Source organism: Pyrus communis, chromosome 9, assembly GCF_963583255.1.
Source record: "Pyrus communis chromosome 9, drPyrComm1.1, whole genome shotgun sequence".
Lineage (NCBI taxonomy): Eukaryota > Viridiplantae > Streptophyta > Magnoliopsida > Rosales > Rosaceae > Pyrus > Pyrus communis.
Window position 1 is genome coordinate 22166697 of NC_084811.1, and position 21269 is coordinate 22187965.

Sequence of the window (21269 nt, forward strand, 5' to 3'; positions counted from 1 at the left end):
CTCTGGTAATATCACTGCAAATGCACACAATGAACGCCAAGTGCAATACAACAAGGCTTCGTGGCCATATACTTGTTTGACGAATTGGGTTTCTTGAATCAACTTGGTTTTTGATTGTGAGACAAGCATGACGTGCAAAACACAACGAGCAATGCACACAAGGAATCTGAAGAAGTATTCACCTTTCAAAAGTTTAATATCAGTTTTATTACGAACTCTTCAATTTATTTTGGCAATTAAAGGCCACCAGTTTCAATAATAGAAAGGAAATAGTTGGAAAGTAATTTTACCTGATAATAGCTGAAAGTCATTCAAAGTTTCAGTATCTCAAAAAGTTATCCTCCTGCAGCAAAACCTAATCAAAGAGACTCTGGGAAAATTGCCACAACCACAAACAACACTGCAACCCAAGCTAGACAGATGTCGAAATGAGGAGATAAGTTTTCAGAGCAATGAGGATAGTTTATGAGGTTTATCCTTCCACAATGAATGTCCAAGGTAAAATTTGCAATGTCCAAGTGATGCAGTCATAGCTAACCAGTTTGATATCTATTATTATGTTTTGCTATAACACTATTGTTTGAAATCTTCAATAGTTGAAAAATAATAAGTTAATAAGCAAATAAGGGGGAAATTGTTTAAGTACAATAGAGCGGAGGGTCAACAAAATGACACTTCTACTTATATGATGGCTCTGTGATTATACGAATTACAATATGTTGCTAGGTCTATACAAATAATAGAGCCACAGAATAACCGATTTAGATCGTTTTGTGGGGTTATGGGGTTTAGCGTTTAGCAAAAAACTTACATTTTCACCAGTAGTCATTACATGAGCAGTGCCCATCTTTGAAATGATGAAAACGATATCGATCTCTCAGCAATATCACCCTACCATAAAGCTTCGATATGAGCTTAGCAACTGTGTGGCAGTCTTCACAAACACAAAGATAATTTCTCACTGTGAAGGATTAGGGCATGATCCTTCATGTCTTCTTCCTCCAAAAAATGTAGTAGATGTGATTTGTTTGGCACATACCCCACCAACTTCAATCTCCCTGCTATCTCATCCAACTTTGAATAGATTTCTTTGCACATAGGGTGAAAGTTATCACCAACAAGAAATTCATGAACATTACCGTTGGCTTCGATTGAGCTACAGCCTCGTTCTTTCTTTATTCCCAAATCTCGCACAAGCTTCCTTAACCCGGACACTTCTTCCCATTTCCCTGTTTTAGCATATATATTTGATAAGAGAACATAATGTCCATGGTTTCTGGGATCCAGCTCAAGCATATGGCTACAAGCCTTTTCAGCAAGCTCAAAACTCCCATTACATCCACAGGCCCCAAGAAGAGCACCCCATACAGAAGCAGTAGGAGGTATTTTCATTTTCTCTATCAGTTCTACAGTTTCCTCCAGATTGCCTGAACGACCAAGAATATCGACCATGCAGGCATAGTGCTTTACTCCAGGCACAACACCGTAAGCTGGCTCCATTTGATAGAAAAACATTCTACCCTCGTCCACCAAACCTGCGTGGCTACAAGTGCATAAGAGGTTGGTAAATGTCACAGCATTTGGGTTCACCTTAGCTTCTAGCATTTTTGAGAAAATATCCAGTGCATCCCTCCCTTGCCCATGCATCGCAAAACCAGAAATCATGGCACTCCAAACGAACACATCTCTCCTCTCAACCGAATTAAATACCTCAAGTGCCTTATCTAGATCCCCACACTTTGCATACATGTCGATAAGTGATGTTGTGAGGTGACAATTCATCTTAATTCCCTGCTTCTTCATGTAAACATGTATCCGCCCACCAAGATCAATCACTCCCAGTTGAGAACAGGCTGCTGGAGTACTAACTAGAGTGACTCCATCAGGTATCGGACTCTTGCTTTTCTGCAACTCATTGAAAACAGCCAAAGCCTCCTTCGGCTTACCACTTTGTTCATAAGAAGAGATGAGTACATTCCATGCAGCAATATCTTGACTAGGCATCGCATCAAAAATCCGCCAAGCCTTATCATAATTCCCCGACTGAGCATACCCATCAAGCATAGTAGTCCATGAGACAATATCCTTCTCTGGCATCCTATCAAACAATATTTTTGCCTCTTCAACGCTCCCACATTTCACATACATATCAAGCACAGCATTATTCAAAGTCAAGTTCTCAGTAATTCCATTCCTTGCAATATACAAACAAATCCACCTCCCAAACTCCAAATCCACCTTCTGCCCACAAGCCGACAACACGCCAACCATTGTCACATCATTGGGCTCCACATTCTCTGCCTCCATTTCCTTAAACAACTCCAACGCCTCCTCAGGACAATTCCCCTGCGCAAAAACCGTGATGACAGAATTCCAAGACACAACATCTTTCTTAGGAGTCTTCACAAAAACCCTACGCGCCAAATCCAAATCCCCGCACGTTCCATAAAAATACACAAGCGAATTAAGAATGTAAATATCCGAACCAAGCGATGACTTTATCGCCATTCCATGAACAGCTCTTCCGGTAAGCAAAGCTCGTAGCTCCGAAGCCGCCTTAATCACAAAAGGGTAAGTATACTTATTAGGACACTCCGAACACCCATAAAGCATGTCCAGAAATACAAAAATGCTCTCAACCGGGTCTGCGCTCGACGCGTAAGCCCGAATGAGGGTGTTCCAAGTGTATAGATTTGGGTGGGGAATTTGATCGAACACTTGGCGAGCATAGTCGACGCTCGAGAACGAGGAGAGAGAGCAGGCGCTGATGAGCTTGCTGGTCGAGTAGGGGTCGAAGAATAGGCCTGTACGGAGCATCTGGGCATGGACTTGCTTCAGCTGAGCTATGTTGGTGCATTGCTCAATTTGTGGTATAACTGCTGTGTGGCTTGAGGAGCGAAGGTCGTTATTGACCGTTGTGGGGGACGAAGGGTTTGGGTGACGTGGCAGAGAGATGAGTGCGGTGCTCAGAGTTGCCATCTCTTTTATGGTCACACTTGCATTAGCACATATGCTTGAGAGTTTTCTTTTGTTATACTATATGATGATAAAAAAAAAATTATATTATTTTTCTTGTCACACATTTTAGTCATTAATAATTATTCTTTTAAGTTTTTAATGTATGAGAGTGTGTAACTTGTGATAAAAGATATGTTACGCTGAATTGTATAAATTTCTGACCGTTGATGCATGTGAGACTCACAATGCATCAACGGTTAAGTTTTGTCTACTGTATGAAAACGGTAAGAATAACTTTTTGGATCTCTTCTTTCCAAACTTGCGCAAGTTTTTCTCATCAATTGGTCTAGCGACATAATTCAGGTGTTTTTGGGTAAGAAAATAATGTCATTTTATTGTTGAACTTTCATGATTTTCAGCATTTAAGGAACATGATCATCTGTTAGTCTTTTGGTGTTGATCTTATGCTTGTGTATGCATTGATTTGGCAAGTGATGGATTACTTTGGTGGTTTAGGGAACATGATCATCTGTTAGTCTTTTGGTGTTGATCTTATGCTTGTGTATGACATCAATTTGGCAAGTGATGAATTGTCTTGATGGTTAAAGTTTTTATCATCAACACATTGAGCCCCGAGTTCAAACTCCATCCTCTTTAGTGCAAGCTAGTGTAGATCATCGCTTTGTGTTGTACAAAAAAATGACATCTATTTGGATCTTGAGAATCCAAAATTTTGGGCTTAAGAATTTAACAAAAGTACTCTTTTTATCAAACACAAGATTACAGAGAAGGAAAGTCAAAAAATTGTCTCGACGTCATTTCTTGGAAAAGACCTATTTTTCTCGCCGTTTATGTAAGTTGAATATGAGATATTTCATTTACAAATAAAGAATTATAGCACTAGGTCGTATTATTAGTTTATTTATTTTGTTTAAATCATGATTATCTATGCATAATTGTTTAATTGTTTATTGTGACTTGGTCTTCTTTAGTTCAATTGTTCCATAGTAGTTTTTTTTTTTTTTTTTTTTGGAAAACTGGTACAACAGAGCCAGGGCTAAGAAGCCAAACAAACAGAAAGCCAACACAAGGTAAACAGCAAGCATAAGCAAGACAAGCCTTGCAGGGGTTTACAAGAAAAGAGACGCGGCACCGCATGCCCAGGCGTCATCCCTGCAAAGCTAAGAAAACAATTTGGCTGTACATATTATGTAATGTAAGGGAGTACGTCCTCCATCCTCTGTTACAACAAGAGTATGAAAGCAGTGATGTATCAGTCTTCATCGCCGTCTTCTTCTTCTTCGGAGAAACTTGATACTCAAAACTTAACCAAAACAAAAAGACGAATACCATTATGCTATAGATGATATTATAAACCATTTCGTTGCCGCAAAGTGCAGACATGATGGATTCAATTAATATCGAAAAAGAAGACGACGAAAGCAGTGAGGAGGTATCAGTCATCTTTGTCGTCTTCTTCTTCGGAGATAAATTGATACTCAAAACTTAACCAAATCGAAAAGAAGAATACCATTATACTGAAGATGATATCATAAACCATTACATCACCGCAAAGTGCAGACATGATGGATTCGATTTAATATTCTCATATGTCATCTTAACAGAACATGTATAAAATGCTGAAAATATACACTTACTGCCAATCAGTTTTCTGTAACCTACTTCGGGTTTAACATTGCACCCCAATAACAATTTATCCACGACCTATCCTTAGATATACATAAAATCGATGGAACTATACCCTTTCCAAATTGGTTTTGGTCCGATGCAACTTTAAAACATTTCGCATTACACTTAAAACACGGATGACTAATACAAAAAAGCATATAACCTGAGTACTGTTAATGCTCAATAAAAATCTCACACGTAAAAGAAAAAGGAACAAGTATGTTAGTACCTTAGCGCTGAGTTGGGATCGCGAAGCAATGCAGATTCCAGAACCTTAATAGTAGAAGAAAAGACTTTTTTATTATGAGGAATAAATTTTACTCTTGAAATCTTCCCAAACTTTCGGACCAGTAGGATGAGGATTTACATATAACCTTAAAAACTTAGCATCTGACATTGCAATAATGGTGCCCAAGGCAAGCTTAGAGTCTGCTGTTCCTTGACCCTTGAGCCAATTGTACATCGATACCCTAAGATTGACCCTTTCAATTCTGTAGGCAAGAAAAGACGGAAAGTCCACCAAAGATGATACAGGATAACCCAAATGATTTACAAGAAAATCAATCTTCATTTCTAACACATCCTTTCTCTGGTTAAGTATTTGCGGGGATACCTTAATCATTTCACAGACATCCTCGCTTGTCAAACCAGCATTGACAATGCAATCGAATCTTTCTTTGAGCTCCGTTCCTTTTCCTCGAAATACCTTTAGTGCGTTCTTCATTTTGTCTGAGTTCTCTACAAAGCCTATGTCTAACAAGAACTGAGTCTTCTGAGCGTTGTCCCCTCTGACATTTGGAAGTGGCACAACTCTTCTACCCAAAACCCAATTTTTTAATTCTTCTGGATTCTCCTGTATGTACCTTGACAGGCGCTTCTTTCCGACTTTCAAGTAAGCAAGTAAGCTGTTAGTTCTTTTCATAGAACATGAACCCAGTAACAAGGGATGAGAACGTATAATCTTCCCAATATCTGCAGCCTCCATCTCAATCTCATTAAAGACCAAAATGCATTTTCTCAAATTCAAGAAAAATTTCATAACTTGAATTTCTGGAAACCGTAGAAACACTGAATATATCTCGCTCATTGTGGATCCAAATTTCAGTAAGAACCCAATTAATGAAAATGTTGTTTCCCCTGACGCCTCAAATAAAATATCTGCGTGCCCACCAATTAGTTGACCCAATTGCTCATTGCTGCAGCCCATCTCACTAAACAAATGTAGAACTTCAAGCATCCGACTCCAGTTATAAGAATGTTCTTCCAATAAATTCTCCACAATCCAACAGGTTTCAAATCCAGAACTCTTCAATCTTTCCAATACCTCAACAAATGCCGCATTCACATCCCCAATTAAAAGATAAGGACTAGCAACAATGAACTTAATCAAAGCAGATTGGGTGATACCTAGTTCTTCATAAGCCTGAAGTTTCGATTCCAAAACCTCAAAATCATATCGAAAGACTTCTGCTGCTTCTCTATACATCTTTCCGATCTTATTGCGTGCAATTCCATAACGCCACAGAACCGTGTAATTATGAAGCAACAAACCATCATCAGTCAAGAACATCAAATTCCGCGGAAGATAAGAAACATACTCGGAAGGATTCAAGCCCAGGCTCTCAAAGAAAGGTTCAAACTCATTGATAGGGTGGTAACGCAAGAAGCGGGCAATTGAAGGACCAACTTCCGTTTCATTATCAACGCAGTTAAGAAGCTTCCTGAGAAAATGTGGGGAGTTTTTACTCATATTCTCAGCATCCCCAAACTGTAAGCTTCTAGTACAATACAAGTAATCCAGCAATGCAGCTTGCGCTTCTTTTAACTGTTTTCCATTGCCAATCAAAGCTTTATCCAGGTTTTCGCGACTTTCAGTCACACGAGGAGCCCTTTTGGTGCTGTAAAACCTAGGGTTTTGAACATTGAGGAAAAAGTAATACCCAATTGGGTGAAGTGGGGTTGTTGATCTAAGGTGGTTTTCATCAAAATTGGAAGAAACCCATTTGAGAACGGATGCTGTTCTGAATTTTTTCAAATGGGTCATCACCAGTTTGATGAGATTCCAAGCCTAGTGATTACTACAGAAGCTCAAATGCCAAGACTTTCTGCCGAATGAAATGGAAATATCAAGTCTTTCGGAACGAAAGGGTTACCTTGGGAGCTTCGGCTGCAGAGTTTGCTGCACTGAAGCTGATGAGTGGCTTCATTCAAACTGTAATCCCAATTCAGTTCTGTTTGAATCGCCGCCGGGAAGGGTTTTTGAACTTTGGTTGTCATCCAAATGCAGAACAAGGAAAACCCCGTATGAGAAGGTGTTGAGTTTGAGGTTAATTACACCTTCTACCCCTGTAATTTAAAATCAATAACAATTTGATCCCTATCTTGTGAGTTGTACGATCCATTTGGTGACACATTTATATTTATTTTTCACTTTTTAATCGTAATGGTTCATGAGATTGACATAACTTTTCATTTTAATCCCAACAATAAAATTTGATTAAAAAAAATGGTTTCTGAGTTTGTTCACCTAAATTATTTTGGTCATTCTGTAAAAAAATTTCCATTATTCTCGTTAAGTGAAGAGGTTGGTTTGACAAAAATACCTTTAAAAACGTGGTTACGTGGTCGTTTATGTGACAATTTAGCGAGGATATTAAAAGATTTTTCACGGAATGACCAAAATGATTTACAAAAGAAACTCAAGGACCACTTCTATCGTTTTTCATTATCAAGAACTAACGTAAGAAGTTATGTCAATCTTAATAAGCATTTTGAATAAAAACATATTTTTGTTTTTTTATTTTTATACAATCGATATATTTATAATTTGTAGACTCTGTATTAATTTAGGTGAATTCTTTCAAAATTTCAAACACAATACTATGCAAGTCCTCAAAATCTGACAAAATCCTATAAAATCAAAACCCTAATTAAATATACATAAAAATTTATAAACTCTTTTAAAGTCATGATTGTACACACCCGGTTTTCTATAGACCCATGACTTGTATAAACTTCTTAAAATCCTGATTCAATACCTCCGACTTTCATAGATTGGTTTGAAGGTTGCATCGATGTTTACTCATTGAGAAAGTGAAAAACAATGAGAGAGAATTTAAAAACTCCAATTTTGAAATAGAAATATCTTCACTTTATTTAACTTCTGAAAATTTCAATTTCCATTACGATTAAATTTCATTGTTTAATTTTAAACTCCATCAACACATGTAAAAAAGCTATGCAAGAAGCAACAATTCTAGTTGAAAAATGAAAGGTTTTCAACTATACATTACAAGAAGAAGCAACATTTCTAGTAAGACACCACCATTCCAGAACCATAGCTTCTATGCCGTCGATTCCCGAAACGCATTATCGCCGCACAATTTCCTGAAGTGCAAAGCTAGATCAGATGCCTGCAAACCAATGATGTCCCACGAATGAGAAATGCAACCACAACTGCGGTATTTGTATTATCGGAAATGAAACGAAAGCGGACCTGAATATTACCATCTTCTGAAAATTGTCGTAAATCATTGTTTGCCAATGTAATATGGGTAGGGAATTTGTGACTGTGCCGGGTATGGTGGTTGGGGAGGAATTGGGTAAGAAGAATCGGGGTATGCCGCTATAGTTTGAGGATAGCCGTAACCGACAGGGGTGGTGCCAGCATGTGCTTTTCCAGGCTGCGGATATCCAGGCGGCGCTAGAGGTAAGGCCATCGGAACCATTGCTGGGGGTAGCTGTGTTTGTACTGTTCTGCCCTTGTGTGAATCTGCAAGCTTCACAATGATATTTCTCCCCTGCAACCACCATACAATACTTTAGAAGATTGCTTCCCCGTGCTTATAGGAATTTGATTGCGAGCGACTAGAAATCTTATGAGTGGCATGATCTCAAAACTTTCTAATATAACCACAATTGAAAATACATTGAAAGTATTAAACTAAGCTATGTCAACTGAATCTGATAAATCAGGTTTCATATTAAGGATGAAAACAATAAATTAAAAAACCCGAATAAGGTATGCGAAGCATAGGAACCAATAAACTTATAGGCAACACATTACAATTAAAACACCATCAGTGTCCAATTGAGAAGAATTGAACTACAGGAGTGTCCAATCTGCTCCTACCAACTAACATCCATTTCCTTCCTATTTTCTTCACATATTCGAGTAGGTTACCATTAGTTTAGAACTCATAAAGAAACACTCAAACTCCAAAGGGTATTTAGAGGTTCATTCCGATGAAACTATAAAGGTATGTGTTCGAGCTGGAACCCCAACCCTACACAATGTGGTTGTTACTTCCACAACTATTCCGACAATTTCCCCTCATGATAGGGGCACTACAGGTAACACAATCTAAAATGGTTCTTAAAGAGTGACGGGTACCATACTGGATTTGGTGTAACCCATAAGAGAAAAAAGATAAACACCATGTTAAGAAAAGAAAGTACATTCAAAATTTAAATTCAGGACCGTTATAATCAAAGAAAACAATTTTCACCATAAGATATATTGCAAGTCCAACAAAAGAAAACTATTCTGGGCATAAGCTGATTCAGGACCTCTATAATCAAAGGGTCATGCTTTTAGGAAACAGAAGTAAATGCTATCAATACGCATAAGGCTTATCATCACTAACCCCAAGGGTCTTTTGTGGATCATCTATGGCCTTCTTTGCAGCCTCCACCATCCTGTATGTAACAAAGCCAAACCCACTACAAAGAAAAGAAAAACACAATAACATTGCACAGTTTGCAGCATATTGTGGCAAGGACAAGGACAAAATACGCAAGTTTTTTAACATAATATGAAAAGAAATTTAATTATACCGTGACTCATTTGAATCTTTATCATATGCAACTGAACCTTCTTCTATATCACCATGCCTGCCAAAAAAGTGGAGAAGCATCTCACTTGTGACATTTGGAGACAAGCCCCCAATGTAGAGTTTCCTCTGGGTAAGATCAAGTGTAGCAGGTGTCCCACTTAACCCCTCAGCTGCTAGATTACAAACAGCAAGGCGACCCTAAAATAAAAAAAAAAAAGACATTTTAGCTGAAAGAATATAGAAGTGAAAACAAAACCCTTATGGTACAACAAGAAGGAGAACTATTAGTTGGACCAGCTAGGCCTAGTAGACTATAGCCAGCCAAGTCTTTCTTTAAATAACGATAAATTACATGTTAAAAACTAAATTTACATATATTTGACATATCCAAATGAGCAGCACTTCGCCCCAATTAGGGCCATCACCCATCCCATCACTCAGTTCTCAACTCACATCCCACTCAGTTCTCAACTTAGCCTTGGCCCACCCCCAACAAATTTCTTTTAGCAATGCTCGAGCTCACAAAAGTGGTCATGAAACAAGATGAAACCAGAACTGATGAAAATTAAAAAGTAGTAACAGGGTACGATAACTTGTGTATTTTTTCTGGAAATGAAAAAAAGGTCAATGTAATGCTTATCTCATATATCTAACTTCAGATTGTTCCTTGAAGGGTAAGTGATGGCTAGATAAACGTAACTTAAGAAGTACCAATCTGAAGTAAAATGCGTTGCTTCTAGTTGTTGACACAGAGTAATATAGGCAATGCCTAATTTTATTTCTACTTTTATAGGAAACAAAATTTCATTGGAAAAAACAAAATAAACAGGGGACAAGTAGTCCACTTTAGCTAGAAGATGCAAGCTAGACTAAACAAATAAGACAGCAAAGCAGGGCTAAAAAATGTACGGACGCATAGCAACAGGCCAACCAAAAATTGTTGTTAGTTGGTAATCAACCCATATAATACTTACACAAACTAAACTTTATCATATTCACTGTTAGGTTCCGTTAAACAACTTAAAATATGGTATGTGTCCTTATACACACTCTTATATATGTATAACTTGATGTGTTAGAACACTTGTACCTTTGTTTTTCTGAAACTACGACGTTTTCCAGTTTATTTTTCCTTTTGTTTTATAGAAAGCTCTCCCATTTAAAGATGGCTAGGAGACATCTCTTGTTTGTTATTGGTGTATAATACTCTCTATTTACTTAAAAACATATATGTAATTACAATTTTTGTAATTAGCATTTATTTAAGTAACCTTCTATGTTTAAGATTTAAAAATTCTATCAAATCAATACTTCCTACTAAACAAATGCCTACAAGTAACAACAAAAGACCTTCTAACCGTAAAATTTATACAGCAAAAAACTGCTTAAATTTGAACCATAAAAAACATACTAAGCCAATATCCTCTAATAAATGCCTACAAACAACAACAAAAGACATTTTATTCCAACCACAAAAGAATGGCAATAACACTGTTTTTGTTTATTTTAACACTAATTATCTTTAAATTAGAAAAAAAAAACTGCTAATGTTTGACAAGTACTCAACTGCACAAGTACCAGCTACCGCAGCCGGATTCTATAATTCAAAGCATTCGAATTAATTCCATTCCTTATTCTAAAAAATTATCCTCCAGTTTCAAAAGAAAGAAAATCAAGTTCAAGGGTTAAAAAATAGACCGAAAGACTTTAAAACCATTTTACCCTTATGTCTCTACTTTGGTCTTATGTGGGTCTACCATACGCACCATGAGAATATGCGGTCAACGTGCCTACTGAACTGATCAAGACTCCACTTTATATTCACTATTCACGGACAGAAAAACTCAATGAAGAAACGAAATTAGACTTCCAATGTGTTACATGCTTACATCAATCAACTTGCTAGGTGCTCTGAGCGCACACTGAGTAGACTCCATGTGCTTGTAAGTAATAAAACCATAGCCACGCGATTTCCCACTTGCTTTTTCATAGATGACAGCCCCTTCCTCAATCTCTCCATGCTCACTAAATGCCTGAACAACAACAAACATGGCCTTTCAACGAATGTTCAGCACAATGCAACAACTGTTTGTGCTCATTATACATTTACATAATCGTTTTACGAATTGGGTATCTCTAAGTCAATACCATATGCGATTATGAGACAAACATGACATGCGAAACACAACAGGCAATGCACTCACAGCACGCAAGGTTTCGGAAGAGGTGTTCCAGGCCAACCCACGAACGAAAAGCTTTCTATGAACAGGATCTGCACTAGCAACACCCTTAATTTCTTCTGCAATTGAAGGATATTGGGAACCTCTATATAACATGCAATCAAACACCACATGCAGAGAGTCAATCACAGCCACACAGTTCCCTCAGGGAACACCCATTGTACACCATACAAAGCATTCTCACATGCAATATGGAGTTCAAGATTCAAATTCAAGAACCCATTATTCAAAATCAACAGGAAAGGGGTAAAATTTGGAAAATTCACAGAAATTAATGAAAACCCAACTCAGACAATTCAAAATTTAAAATGCCTAACGCACAGTTTAGCGAGGAGATCGACGAGCTGGGGTTTGGCAAGAGGTTCGAGCAAGGAGCGAAAGTGGTCCTCCGAATTTCTTGAGATATCGTTATCGTTGCCTGAAGCATCTTCGAGCTTTCTCTTCTTTACGTCCTCCATTTTTACTTTGCTTCTTTTCTCTCTCTGTGTATCGCGGCAACGGAGCCGCTTGGAGCGCCTGCGGTTTGTACTTGTAAAATTAGACGTTTGGTTCTAAAAAACAATATAATTACGGAATAAAAAGATTGAGTGCTGTAACTTAGAAGGGCTGGGTAAACGGGCTGGACCAGCAGATCGGGGCGGTTCAGGACGGTTAAAAGACAGATTCAGGGCAGGGCCTTATATTTGATACACGAAACGGAGCGGGGCGGATCTAAATAAATGATGGGGCAGGACGAGTCCAATTTCTGATTACATGGGCCCACGCCACGGACCATTTGCACATGCATTCAATTTTTCTCCCACACCCACATAGGTCTCTCTACAAATTCCTTTGTCGGTTTCTCGGTTTCTCCTCAGATTGTCTTCGTTGAATCTCGATCATCTTCGTCGATTCTTAAAATCAGAGACTTTCCTTCCTCTTGATCCCTCTCTCCCAGATCGTCTTCATTGATTCTTAAACTCAGGGACTCTCCTCCCTCTTGATCTCTCTCTCCCAGATCGTCTTCGTCGATTCTTAAACTCAGAGACTCTCCTCCCTCTCGATCTCTCTCCACCAGATTGACCGACTCTCAGACTGACTGAATTCTAGATAGCTGAGCCCCCTTCTCAGCTCCTCTCAACTTCGACCACCACATGAAGACCCATCTTGAAATTTTCAGTGTGTAATACCTGCTGTTGTATGAAGCTCGCTTAGATCAAAATTGATTTTTTTTTTATTTATTTGGGTTGAAGATTGCATTATTATGTATGTTTTTTTTTTGAGTTCTTGCTAATTTCGTAGCTAATTGGATATATGGGATGGTGTTATTTGCAAGAATTTGAGCTGAAACATACAGGTAGGACGCGGAAACTTGAAATTTCATGAAGCTTCATAGCTTCATTTGTTCGTTGTTTGTTGTAGGTCAAGAGAAGCACAACAGGCAGGAATGACCTGGGGACCCCTAGGAACCAGCCCGTTTTAAACGGGCTGGGTTAGGTCCGGTTCCAACTTTCATTTTTCTGTTCTCTGGCTCGACCAGCCTCGTTTTATTTTCCACCAGGTCCGGCCCGGCCCGTGCCTAGCCCTATCTGGTGGTATTCTTCTTTACTTGTACTAGAGAGGTTTTAGGTTCGAATCTTGTGAATGGCAAATTCGATACTAAATTAAGCTGACCCATTATGTGACTTAACCGAACTTCCCCTCCCTTTAATGTAAAATATATTTTTGTACTTAAAAAAAAAAAAGTGCTGCTAATGTTAACCTATAGTCTTACTTCCGCACACCATCTTATATTCTCACTCACAACTAAAAGTTAAAAAATAAAAATGCTCTTTTCTCACGCACCTAATTCCTAAAATAACCTTGATGCATTTTGTCTTTGATACAAAACAAATAAAATAAAACAAAAAACTGAAGGTAATCTCAAAAAACCTAGCATCTGTATCTGCTACCTTGCGCGGCGATGACAAACACCCTCTTTTCTCCTAAGTTCCGGACGAGGGGGATTCAAATTCTCTTTCTACTCTCTCTCTATTGCCTTCCCCTCTTCTCTCTTGCCTGCATAATGATTTTTACCAAGAACAATCGCACATAGACGGTGCCTCGTCTTTGTCCTCACGAGGTCTCCTTCCCCCGGTTGCTCTGTGATGACTGTGTCGTCGAAATCAAGGAGATTTGCACGAAAAGTTCAAGTCTGGAATAGTGGGAAGGAGGAATCTGGTGCACGATTGCAGTTTACTTGGGCGATTGGATATTTCTTGGTGTCATTGAGTGTTCTTTGGTCGCTTTGCCAACAAAAATGGTTGGGTGAGTACTTACAGGTCATTTTGCATGAGATTAAATTTGTCAAAAAAAATAAAATAAAATAAAAATTCGCATTCAAGTGATTGGTAAATAAAACAATGGGTGGGCATGGCACCACCAAAAAAAATTTAAGATATTTTTAGTATATCGATAAATGAATATTTATTAATTAAAAATAAAGATTATTTTCTTCATTTATTCAATTATTATTTTCTAAATCTATAATGGTAGAGTAAAAACGTTACGTGCTACTGATCAAAGGGAAAAATCCGACGTGAAGTGATGTGGAATGTGGACATAATTTAAAGCTTCAAGCAAAAGTATTTTTACTTAGCATGTAAATAGCAACATAACAACATTATTCCTCATCCTATGAAAGTTGTAAGAACTGCGAATTTCGTTTGCTTCTCTCTCATTTCTGGTTGCGGCATGAGCTCTTATAATATTATGAGTAGTACTTCAAGTGGTTTGAGAATTAGTTGTGATCGTAATCATATGATGCATTACTATAATTAGTTGGTCACTGCTTTATTTTTTTTTATTTTTATACAAAGATAATCTAATTTGCAAGGAAGTGAATTTGATTGAAAGGGATTAAAAAGATGGCAATATGTAATGTGTGCACAAGATCGCAAGTGTCAGTCTCATAAAAGTTAAATCATCTTAATGAGTCTTTTGTAGCACCAAAAGCTCGAATTTGTGTCAAATAGTCTTAATCGATTTCACACCCAAAAAAAAAAATTGTAGTACAAATAAGTCATTGTTGCAATATTATTGTCACACAAACTTTATGTAAAGACTAAAATACTAAGTATGAACAGACTAAAATATTAAGTAAGATACATGAATCTGTTGTGGCCTATTTTACGAAAGGAGAGATGGCAGGGCAGAGAGAGATGGAGAAGGGTTTAAGGAATTTTGTATGTTATCCCTCATGCCTTGTGCCTTTATTTATAATGAACAGGATATGATTCCTTGTCTTGCACTTTTCTTGCAAGTATACAATCATAAAGGATAGGCTCTTCTAGTATCCTAAATACAATTTACTAGTGATTTACATAATCACACATGTGCTATAAATAATATCACAATAGAATCCATTCACGTCTGAAGACTTAGCTTATTCCCAATTATGTATTAATAGACAAACCAATAAACTCGTCATCAAGACTACTTAATGGGGCACCTTCGTAGAAGGTGGTGTCCGAGTTCTTGAGTTGCAGGTCAATTAGCAGCTCACTTATATTCTTGAGTTGTTTCCCTTGTTCTTCAATTTGCAATTGTAAATTTCGTTGAATCTACATACAGAAAAAGTTAGTTAATGTTAGCTTGTTATACAATTAACAATTTTCTTTCAGAATTATATATATGTATATATAATTTGAGAAGACACTAAAAAAGATCACATGAATGTACCTCTAACTGTTCGTGAAGATGTTGTTGGACATCTAATTCAAGTTGGATTGCCTTTTTGATATGCAAGCCACTATCAAAACAGTTCACATCATGTACAGGTTTATAAGAAGCTATAGTGAACATAACAACGTGAATTGAAGAACAAAATAACAATCAGGTTTAGCATTACGTTTCAACATCGAGTTGGGATTCAACATTCGAAGTAGTTCTTTTCTCAGATTTTCCTGCAATATACAAAAAGTGTCACATAGATCATAACTAATGGTAAAACAACCTAAACCCTAACTAATGGTAAAACAAACACTAAACCTAAATTTTAATGATCTGATATTTACCTTTTGCAGAGCCGGGTGGGAATGCCGCATTTCGGAATTTCTACAAGATGAATCAAAAGGAAAAGAGAAAGATGAATCACACTTTTGGAGAGCTTAAAATAAGAACAAGAAATAAAAGATATTAGGAATTGCTTAATACCTGCAAATGACTTTTGACATGAAAGATGGTTAATCCATCTACATTCATCAACTTTAGTATTGACTTGGGTGGTGCTTCTACAATGAATCAACAGATAATTCAACATTTATACATCAATTGTCATTTCATAGTAAATTACACAAGACCATACCAAGTTACTTACTGTAAGCACCCCCAAGACAATTCACACACTCAACGAATTTTTGGTGAAGATCTTGAGTCCATCGAATTCGTGTTTTACTCGAGAGTACATGTCTACCTGAAGGGGAATAACCATAAGTAGTGGAAACAAATTCACTGATATAGTCATGGCTTTGTTGAATTCTTTCTTGGAAATCAATCTTCTGCTCATTCATTTTCAAGGGAAAGAAGTTGAAATCAGAAGATTCAAACACCTTAATAAAAATAACAAGTAGCAATTGGAGTCCTTGTACTTAATGTTCTTGCCCAACAACAGAAAACCCTATAAATATACAATTTTTTTCAGAATACAAATACCACCGTTTATTCCACAAGACTCCAAGTGTAAGATTTGAATATAAATATACATAGTTGTATTTTAGTCCATTTGATTATTCTTAAAAGAATATATAGATACGACCAATGCTTATTGATATAACCAAAGTTGAAAAAAAATTGAGAAAATAACAACTTTTCCCATTATAAACAAATGTGCGAATAAGAAGAATTTAGAATCATGACGTTTTTCAACTTTGGTATTGTCCCAATAACAAAGTTAGAATCATCATGTTTTTCACTGTTCATTTTTCGAACAACTTAGTAGTTCCAAACTATTAAAGAAAAATTAGAAATTAAGATCCTTGAAATTACCAGAAAGGTTCATGTAAGATTGTATTAATCTAAAGCCAGAATAGTTCGTATATTTTTCTTGTAAACTGAGTAATACTTTTATCTAATAAAAAAAGGGGGTACTTTGATGTAGGCTCAAAAATTCGACTGTTATTGGATTTAGGCTCAGTTTGGCATTGCTTTTTTTCTCTCAAAACTGCTTCACTTTAAAGTTAAATAGTAAAAAAATGTTTGGTAAAAATAAAATATATTGCTTATTTTAAAAGCAATAGTCTCCAGACAGCAGCTTTTAAAAGCAGCCTATAGGTTGCTTTTAAAAGCCGCTTTAATAAAAAGTGGAGTTGAGCCTTTAGAATACTTTTTAAATCATGTAATAAGATCATTAATTTTAAACAATTACATTATTTATCCTCCTAGATATTGCTTTTACACTGTTTTTTATACTCACAACACTTTTCAAAATACAGTTTATCAAACATTCAACTGCTTTATTTTATTTTTTAGCTGATTATTCTTAAAGCACAAGATAAGTAATTTATTAAAAAAACACAGCAATGCCAAACTGGCCCTTAGTCCAGTGTCCTACTTTTCTATTTTAATTAAACTTCTTGATTTATGCATCTTTATTCACATTTTTATTTTGAATATTTAAATATGAAAATCTAACCACTATTTGGAAAAATAGTTAAAAGAAAATTTATATGTCATTAGACATGATACCTATACCATAAGTTGATTAAATACATTCAACATGTGATGGAGGTATAATATATGAAAGTAACTAAAAAATAGTCCTCTAAATAAGAGAGAACATTTATCACAATTAAATAAAAGGATAATAAAAATAAGCTAATGTGGATAATCAATGTGGGGACCTAACCCAACAAAATGGACTAAAGCGAATAATGACCTAACCCAACAAAGTAGCTAAATACAAATACTAGACTAATAATTTGTTGTAAATTTACGTGTCATATTCAATACAGTAGTGGCATTTGTCCACAAATATTATAACATGTTAGTCCGAATCCTAATTTGGCAATTGTCGACACTTGTATGTACAAGTATTGGAATATTAACATGGCATCGTCAATCCGCACATGCTTTCAAGAAACAATGCTTGGTAGTTATATGTATACAAAGGCTTCATTACTTCTAGTTTTATATCCAATACGATATGTTTGTACCCAAAATCTTAGTTTCTTTGAAGCATGTCTTCAAATAATTTAGCAAAATGATTAATCGAATAGGTGATTAACCATATACATGGGGCAACATCTTATTTTCTGTTTCTGTTTCTTTTGTCTTTACACACACACACACACGGACCATGCATGCTTTGCACCCATCTCCAGAACGCTGGTGAAGCAAGAAGATGACGAACCGTTAGGTTCTTCTCTTCCAATAAGTGATTGTGCCGTGTTTTGTTTTTCAATTTCTCTAAATTGAAAAACTTAATTCCCTTCTCTCTGAATTTGATTTCGCAATATGTAAAACCCACCCCTTAGGTCTAAAGACCCTTTAGACTTATGTATAGAACAATTCCATAAGTCAATACAATTATAATTTAATCCTTCTTTTTCACATGTGTGCCCCATGCCATAGGAGCCATTTCATTTGGGCTTGCCGCACACCCCCTTTGCAATTGGCCGGGCTTGGACCAAGTTGATACCTCTAGACCGAAATCAAGACATGCTGACAAGGACGTCGGGCCCCTAAGGGGGGTGGATTGTAACATTCCACATCGCCCAGAGGAGTGAATCCTGTAAACCTTATATGTATATTCTCATCTCTACCTAGCATGAGGCCTTTTGGGAGCTCACTGGCTTCGGGTTCCATCAGAACTCCGAAGTTAAGCGAGTTCACGAGAGAGCAATCTCAGGATGGGTGACCCACTGAGAAGTTCTTGTGTGAGTTCCCAGAAACAAAACCATGAGGGAGTGGTCGGGGCCCAAAGCAGACAATATCGTGCTACGGTGAAGTCGAGCCCGAAATGTGGTAGGGGCCTGGGGCAGATGTGACACTGTTTCACTCCTTATTTTATTTGTTTAATTAATTCGATTTTTCCTTTCAGACTAGGCTTTCTTATTTTGTTTTAGTTCATTAACCAAAAATAAATAGAAGGCTCAAACTAATTAATAAAAAATTAAACATGTAATATAAACCATTTATATCAAAATCAACATTCACCAATTTTATCCTTCGATATCATTTTATTGTGTGTGACCTTGTTGGTTCTAACTAAAGCTGGCAGTGGATAATTCGATTAATCAAATTAATTTAAGTTTACATAATTAGAAACCATTCTAATTCAACCTTGTAGGATTATCGACAAACCGAATAGTAACATCTAGTAATGACTTTCAACTATCCAAATTAATCAGAATATGTTTGAATTCATACAACATATATTGAGAACCTTAGTTATGGTTACAATGCAATTCAGTTCATCTGTCTACTATATTCTGCTCATATATTTTAGATCATGGAACATTTTTCAAACTCTAATTATGCATGAATATGATTGCCATGATGTATCTCTTATATGTTGCTTTGACTAAAGACTTCTAGAGATAGATCGTCAAGGGGCTTCTGGAATATAAACCTTCATGATTACCTAGAAGGTGACAGATTCCTTATTGTGCATTCATGTATCTCCATATTGATGCACATGATCTCGAACCTCACATTATAATGCTCCACTATTGTTTGAGAGTTTTGATGCCAGACTAAGGATCACATTCATAACACAAGATAACCAGTGATGCCTCAGTTTAAGAACTATTTACTTCCATAACTTAGAAGTGTTGTACGATTGATAAGTAGGGAATCTTCTATTCATACACTTCTATAGTTAGTCATTGTTCAATGAACTTGATTTCATAGAAGAGCACCTTTATGTCAATTGCATGTCACCACATGTGTAGTCTGAGACATACTACTAAATACGACATAAATCGGTCTTTGCGAATGTTCGATAGTCCTTTTGATCATCCTATGGCTAGGAAGATAAATTAGGACTTAAAACCTGTAGGATACGTATCTCATGATTGAAACGACTTTCGATTGATGGATGTTATCACTTACCTTTTATTGTTGACAATCCGACATTGGGTTGCCACGTATAACTAGTTACGCATTGCCACATTAATTTCTTTTCGGGCATACTCCAACACATTATACCTTGACTGAATGATCATGAACTATATACCTTAAATGAGTTTAGTACTAGCATCTTGATACTCACAGTATAAACGGCATAATTTCCTTTTTGCATTACAAACTCGCCTGAACGGTCAACTTTGACTTTTAACTTCACCTTGGTTGATTGTAAATTTTTCAAATTGGCTTTGTCACCTACAACCATGTCAATAGAGGTTTCAAAAGAATCGATACTTTGAATTTTGTTGCTCATAAGTGGGTCTTCAACCTTTTGGAGCTCATGGGAAATCGGTTGCAAAATTTCTTTCTCATCATTATTCTCTTTTCTCATATTCTCTACCACGTAAGTAAAACTTGACCTCGACTTCTCTTTTATTTGAGATGCCTCTTCCTTGGTCGTTTGTAATTCATCTTCTTTTGGGTTCCCAATTGCAACAACTTGTAAAGCTTCTCCTTTCAGAACATCTACACCAATCAAAGTAGGACTTTCAACAGGTATGACGATTTCGTTTTCTTCAATATCTTCCTCTATCTTTTCTTGGCATACCGGATCATCAAGTAATTTTTTCTTCACTTATCTTTCTTTAATAATAATGTTTTCCGTTCTTAAGAGATACAAATCATATTCAAATGGAAACTCATACATTCACTGACAATAACTTTGTTCATCTACGTTAAGATTGAATAATTTTTTTTCCTTCTTCTTTTCGAGTCTTTTGAAATCAATCCCACCAAAAAGAAATATTTAATACTCCCTTTAAACGAAAAGTTGTTATCTTTCTGAGATTTGCATAACATATCACTTTGGTTCCTGAGATTGAAAATCAATAGAAATGGTCTCTAAGATTGTCCACCATCCATTATTTTGGTCATTCCGTTAAAAACTCCGTTAATGTTGAGGAGCTCTTAGCCTGAAGTTTGGGCAATTTTCAAAGCTTCGTAACTTAATCGTTTCTTAACCAAATTCGATCCATAATTTATCAAAATGAAGATAGGAAAGTGTAGAACAAGATTATGTCTATTTGTAAGCCCAATGGTTAACGCAGATTGCCGGAAAATAGCCTAAAATGTGACTGATCCGCAGGAAAACTAGAAAACTCGCTAAAAACTGGGTAAACTTTAAACGTTCATAACTTCTTCCATACTTAACGGAATCGAGTGATTCAAAACTAAAATCATACTTCTCAATGAGATGAAGAAAATGGTACCTTTCTCGATGGTCTAACTTGAGACCAAGACAACCACTTTCGAGCCGTTGTCCAGCCAAACCACGAAGATTTAGTTATAAAAAAATGTACCATTCTCTTCATCTCGTCGAGAAGTATGATTTTCGTTTTTGAATCACCCAATTTCGTTGAGTATTGAAAAAGTTATGAACATTTAAAGTACCCAGTTTTCGGCG

At 36.5% G+C, this 21269-nt stretch overlaps 3 protein-coding genes and 1 pseudogene across 5 annotated transcripts in view; all 4 read right to left on the minus strand.

The window, feature by feature from the left end:
• Positions 1-658: 658 nt before the first annotated feature.
• On the minus strand, positions 659-3000 carry LOC137746152 (pentatricopeptide repeat-containing protein At2g29760, chloroplastic-like; annotated as a pseudogene).
• Positions 3001-3966: 966 nt separating this feature from the next.
• On the minus strand, positions 3967-6924 carry LOC137745912 (transcription termination factor MTEF18, mitochondrial-like). Its single transcript, XM_068485945.1, has 2 exons — positions 4877-6924; positions 3967-4282 (listed from the first exon to the last, which is right to left on the minus strand). Exon 1 carries the CDS (start codon positions 6689-6691, stop codon positions 4949-4951), a length of 1743 nt encoding a protein of 580 aa, XP_068342046.1. The 5' UTR covers positions 6692-6924; the 3' UTR covers positions 3967-4282; positions 4877-4948.
• An 874-nt stretch (positions 6925-7798) lies between these two features.
• Positions 7799-12251, minus strand: LOC137745957 (UBP1-associated protein 2C-like). 3 transcript variants are annotated; one of them, XM_068485987.1, is made up of 7 exons: positions 12044-12251; positions 11687-11807; positions 11372-11515; positions 9484-9680; positions 9294-9369; positions 8155-8447; positions 7799-8060 (listed from the first exon to the last, which is right to left on the minus strand). In XM_068485987.1, the coding sequence occupies exons 1-6, from the start codon at positions 12178-12180 to the stop codon at positions 8178-8180; spliced, it is 945 nt and encodes a 314-aa protein (XP_068342088.1). In that variant the 5' UTR covers positions 12181-12251; the 3' UTR covers positions 7799-8060; positions 8155-8177. The 3 variants fall into 3 exon arrangements, with proteins under 3 accessions (XP_068342088.1, XP_068342089.1, XP_068342090.1); XM_068485988.1 differs by having other exon boundaries at positions 8144-8447; XM_068485989.1 differs by lacking the exon at positions 11687-11807 and having other exon boundaries at positions 11372-11507.
• A 2884-nt stretch (positions 12252-15135) lies between these two features.
• The window catches only part of LOC137744520 (uncharacterized), an 8254-nt gene continuing 2120 nt past the window's right edge, over positions 15136-21269 (minus strand). The window contains exons 7-13 of the mRNA XM_068484316.1: positions 19917-20399; positions 16088-16154; positions 15896-15972; positions 15757-15796; positions 15591-15645; positions 15422-15491; positions 15136-15303 (exon numbers count right to left, since the gene is read on the minus strand). Coding sequence (XP_068340417.1) covers positions 15136-15303; positions 15422-15491; positions 15591-15645; positions 15757-15796; positions 15896-15972; positions 16088-16154; positions 19917-20399 — 960 coding nt within the window. The remainder of the gene's footprint in view (positions 15304-15421; positions 15492-15590; positions 15646-15756; positions 15797-15895; positions 15973-16087; positions 16155-19916; positions 20400-21269) is intronic.

Bases quoted from the DNA above. Each gene is read 5' to 3' on its own strand.
- LOC137745957 (XM_068485987.1), bottom strand. From the start codon at position 12,180: ATGGAGGACGTAAAGAAGAGAAAGCTCGAAGATGCTTCAGGCAACGAT. The intron at 11,516-11,686 runs GTGAGTGCATTG...GTTGTTGTTCAG, and splicing joins CTTCCGAAACCTTGCGTGCT to GCATTTAGTGAGCATGGAGA. The intron at 9,681-11,371 runs GTAAGCATGTAA...TTTTTATTTTAG, and splicing joins CACCTAGCAAGTTGATTGAT to GGTCGCCTTGCTGTTTGTAA.
- LOC137745912 (XM_068485945.1), bottom strand. From the start codon at position 6,691: ATGACCCATTTGAAAAAATTCAGAACAGCATCCGTTCTCAAATGGGTT.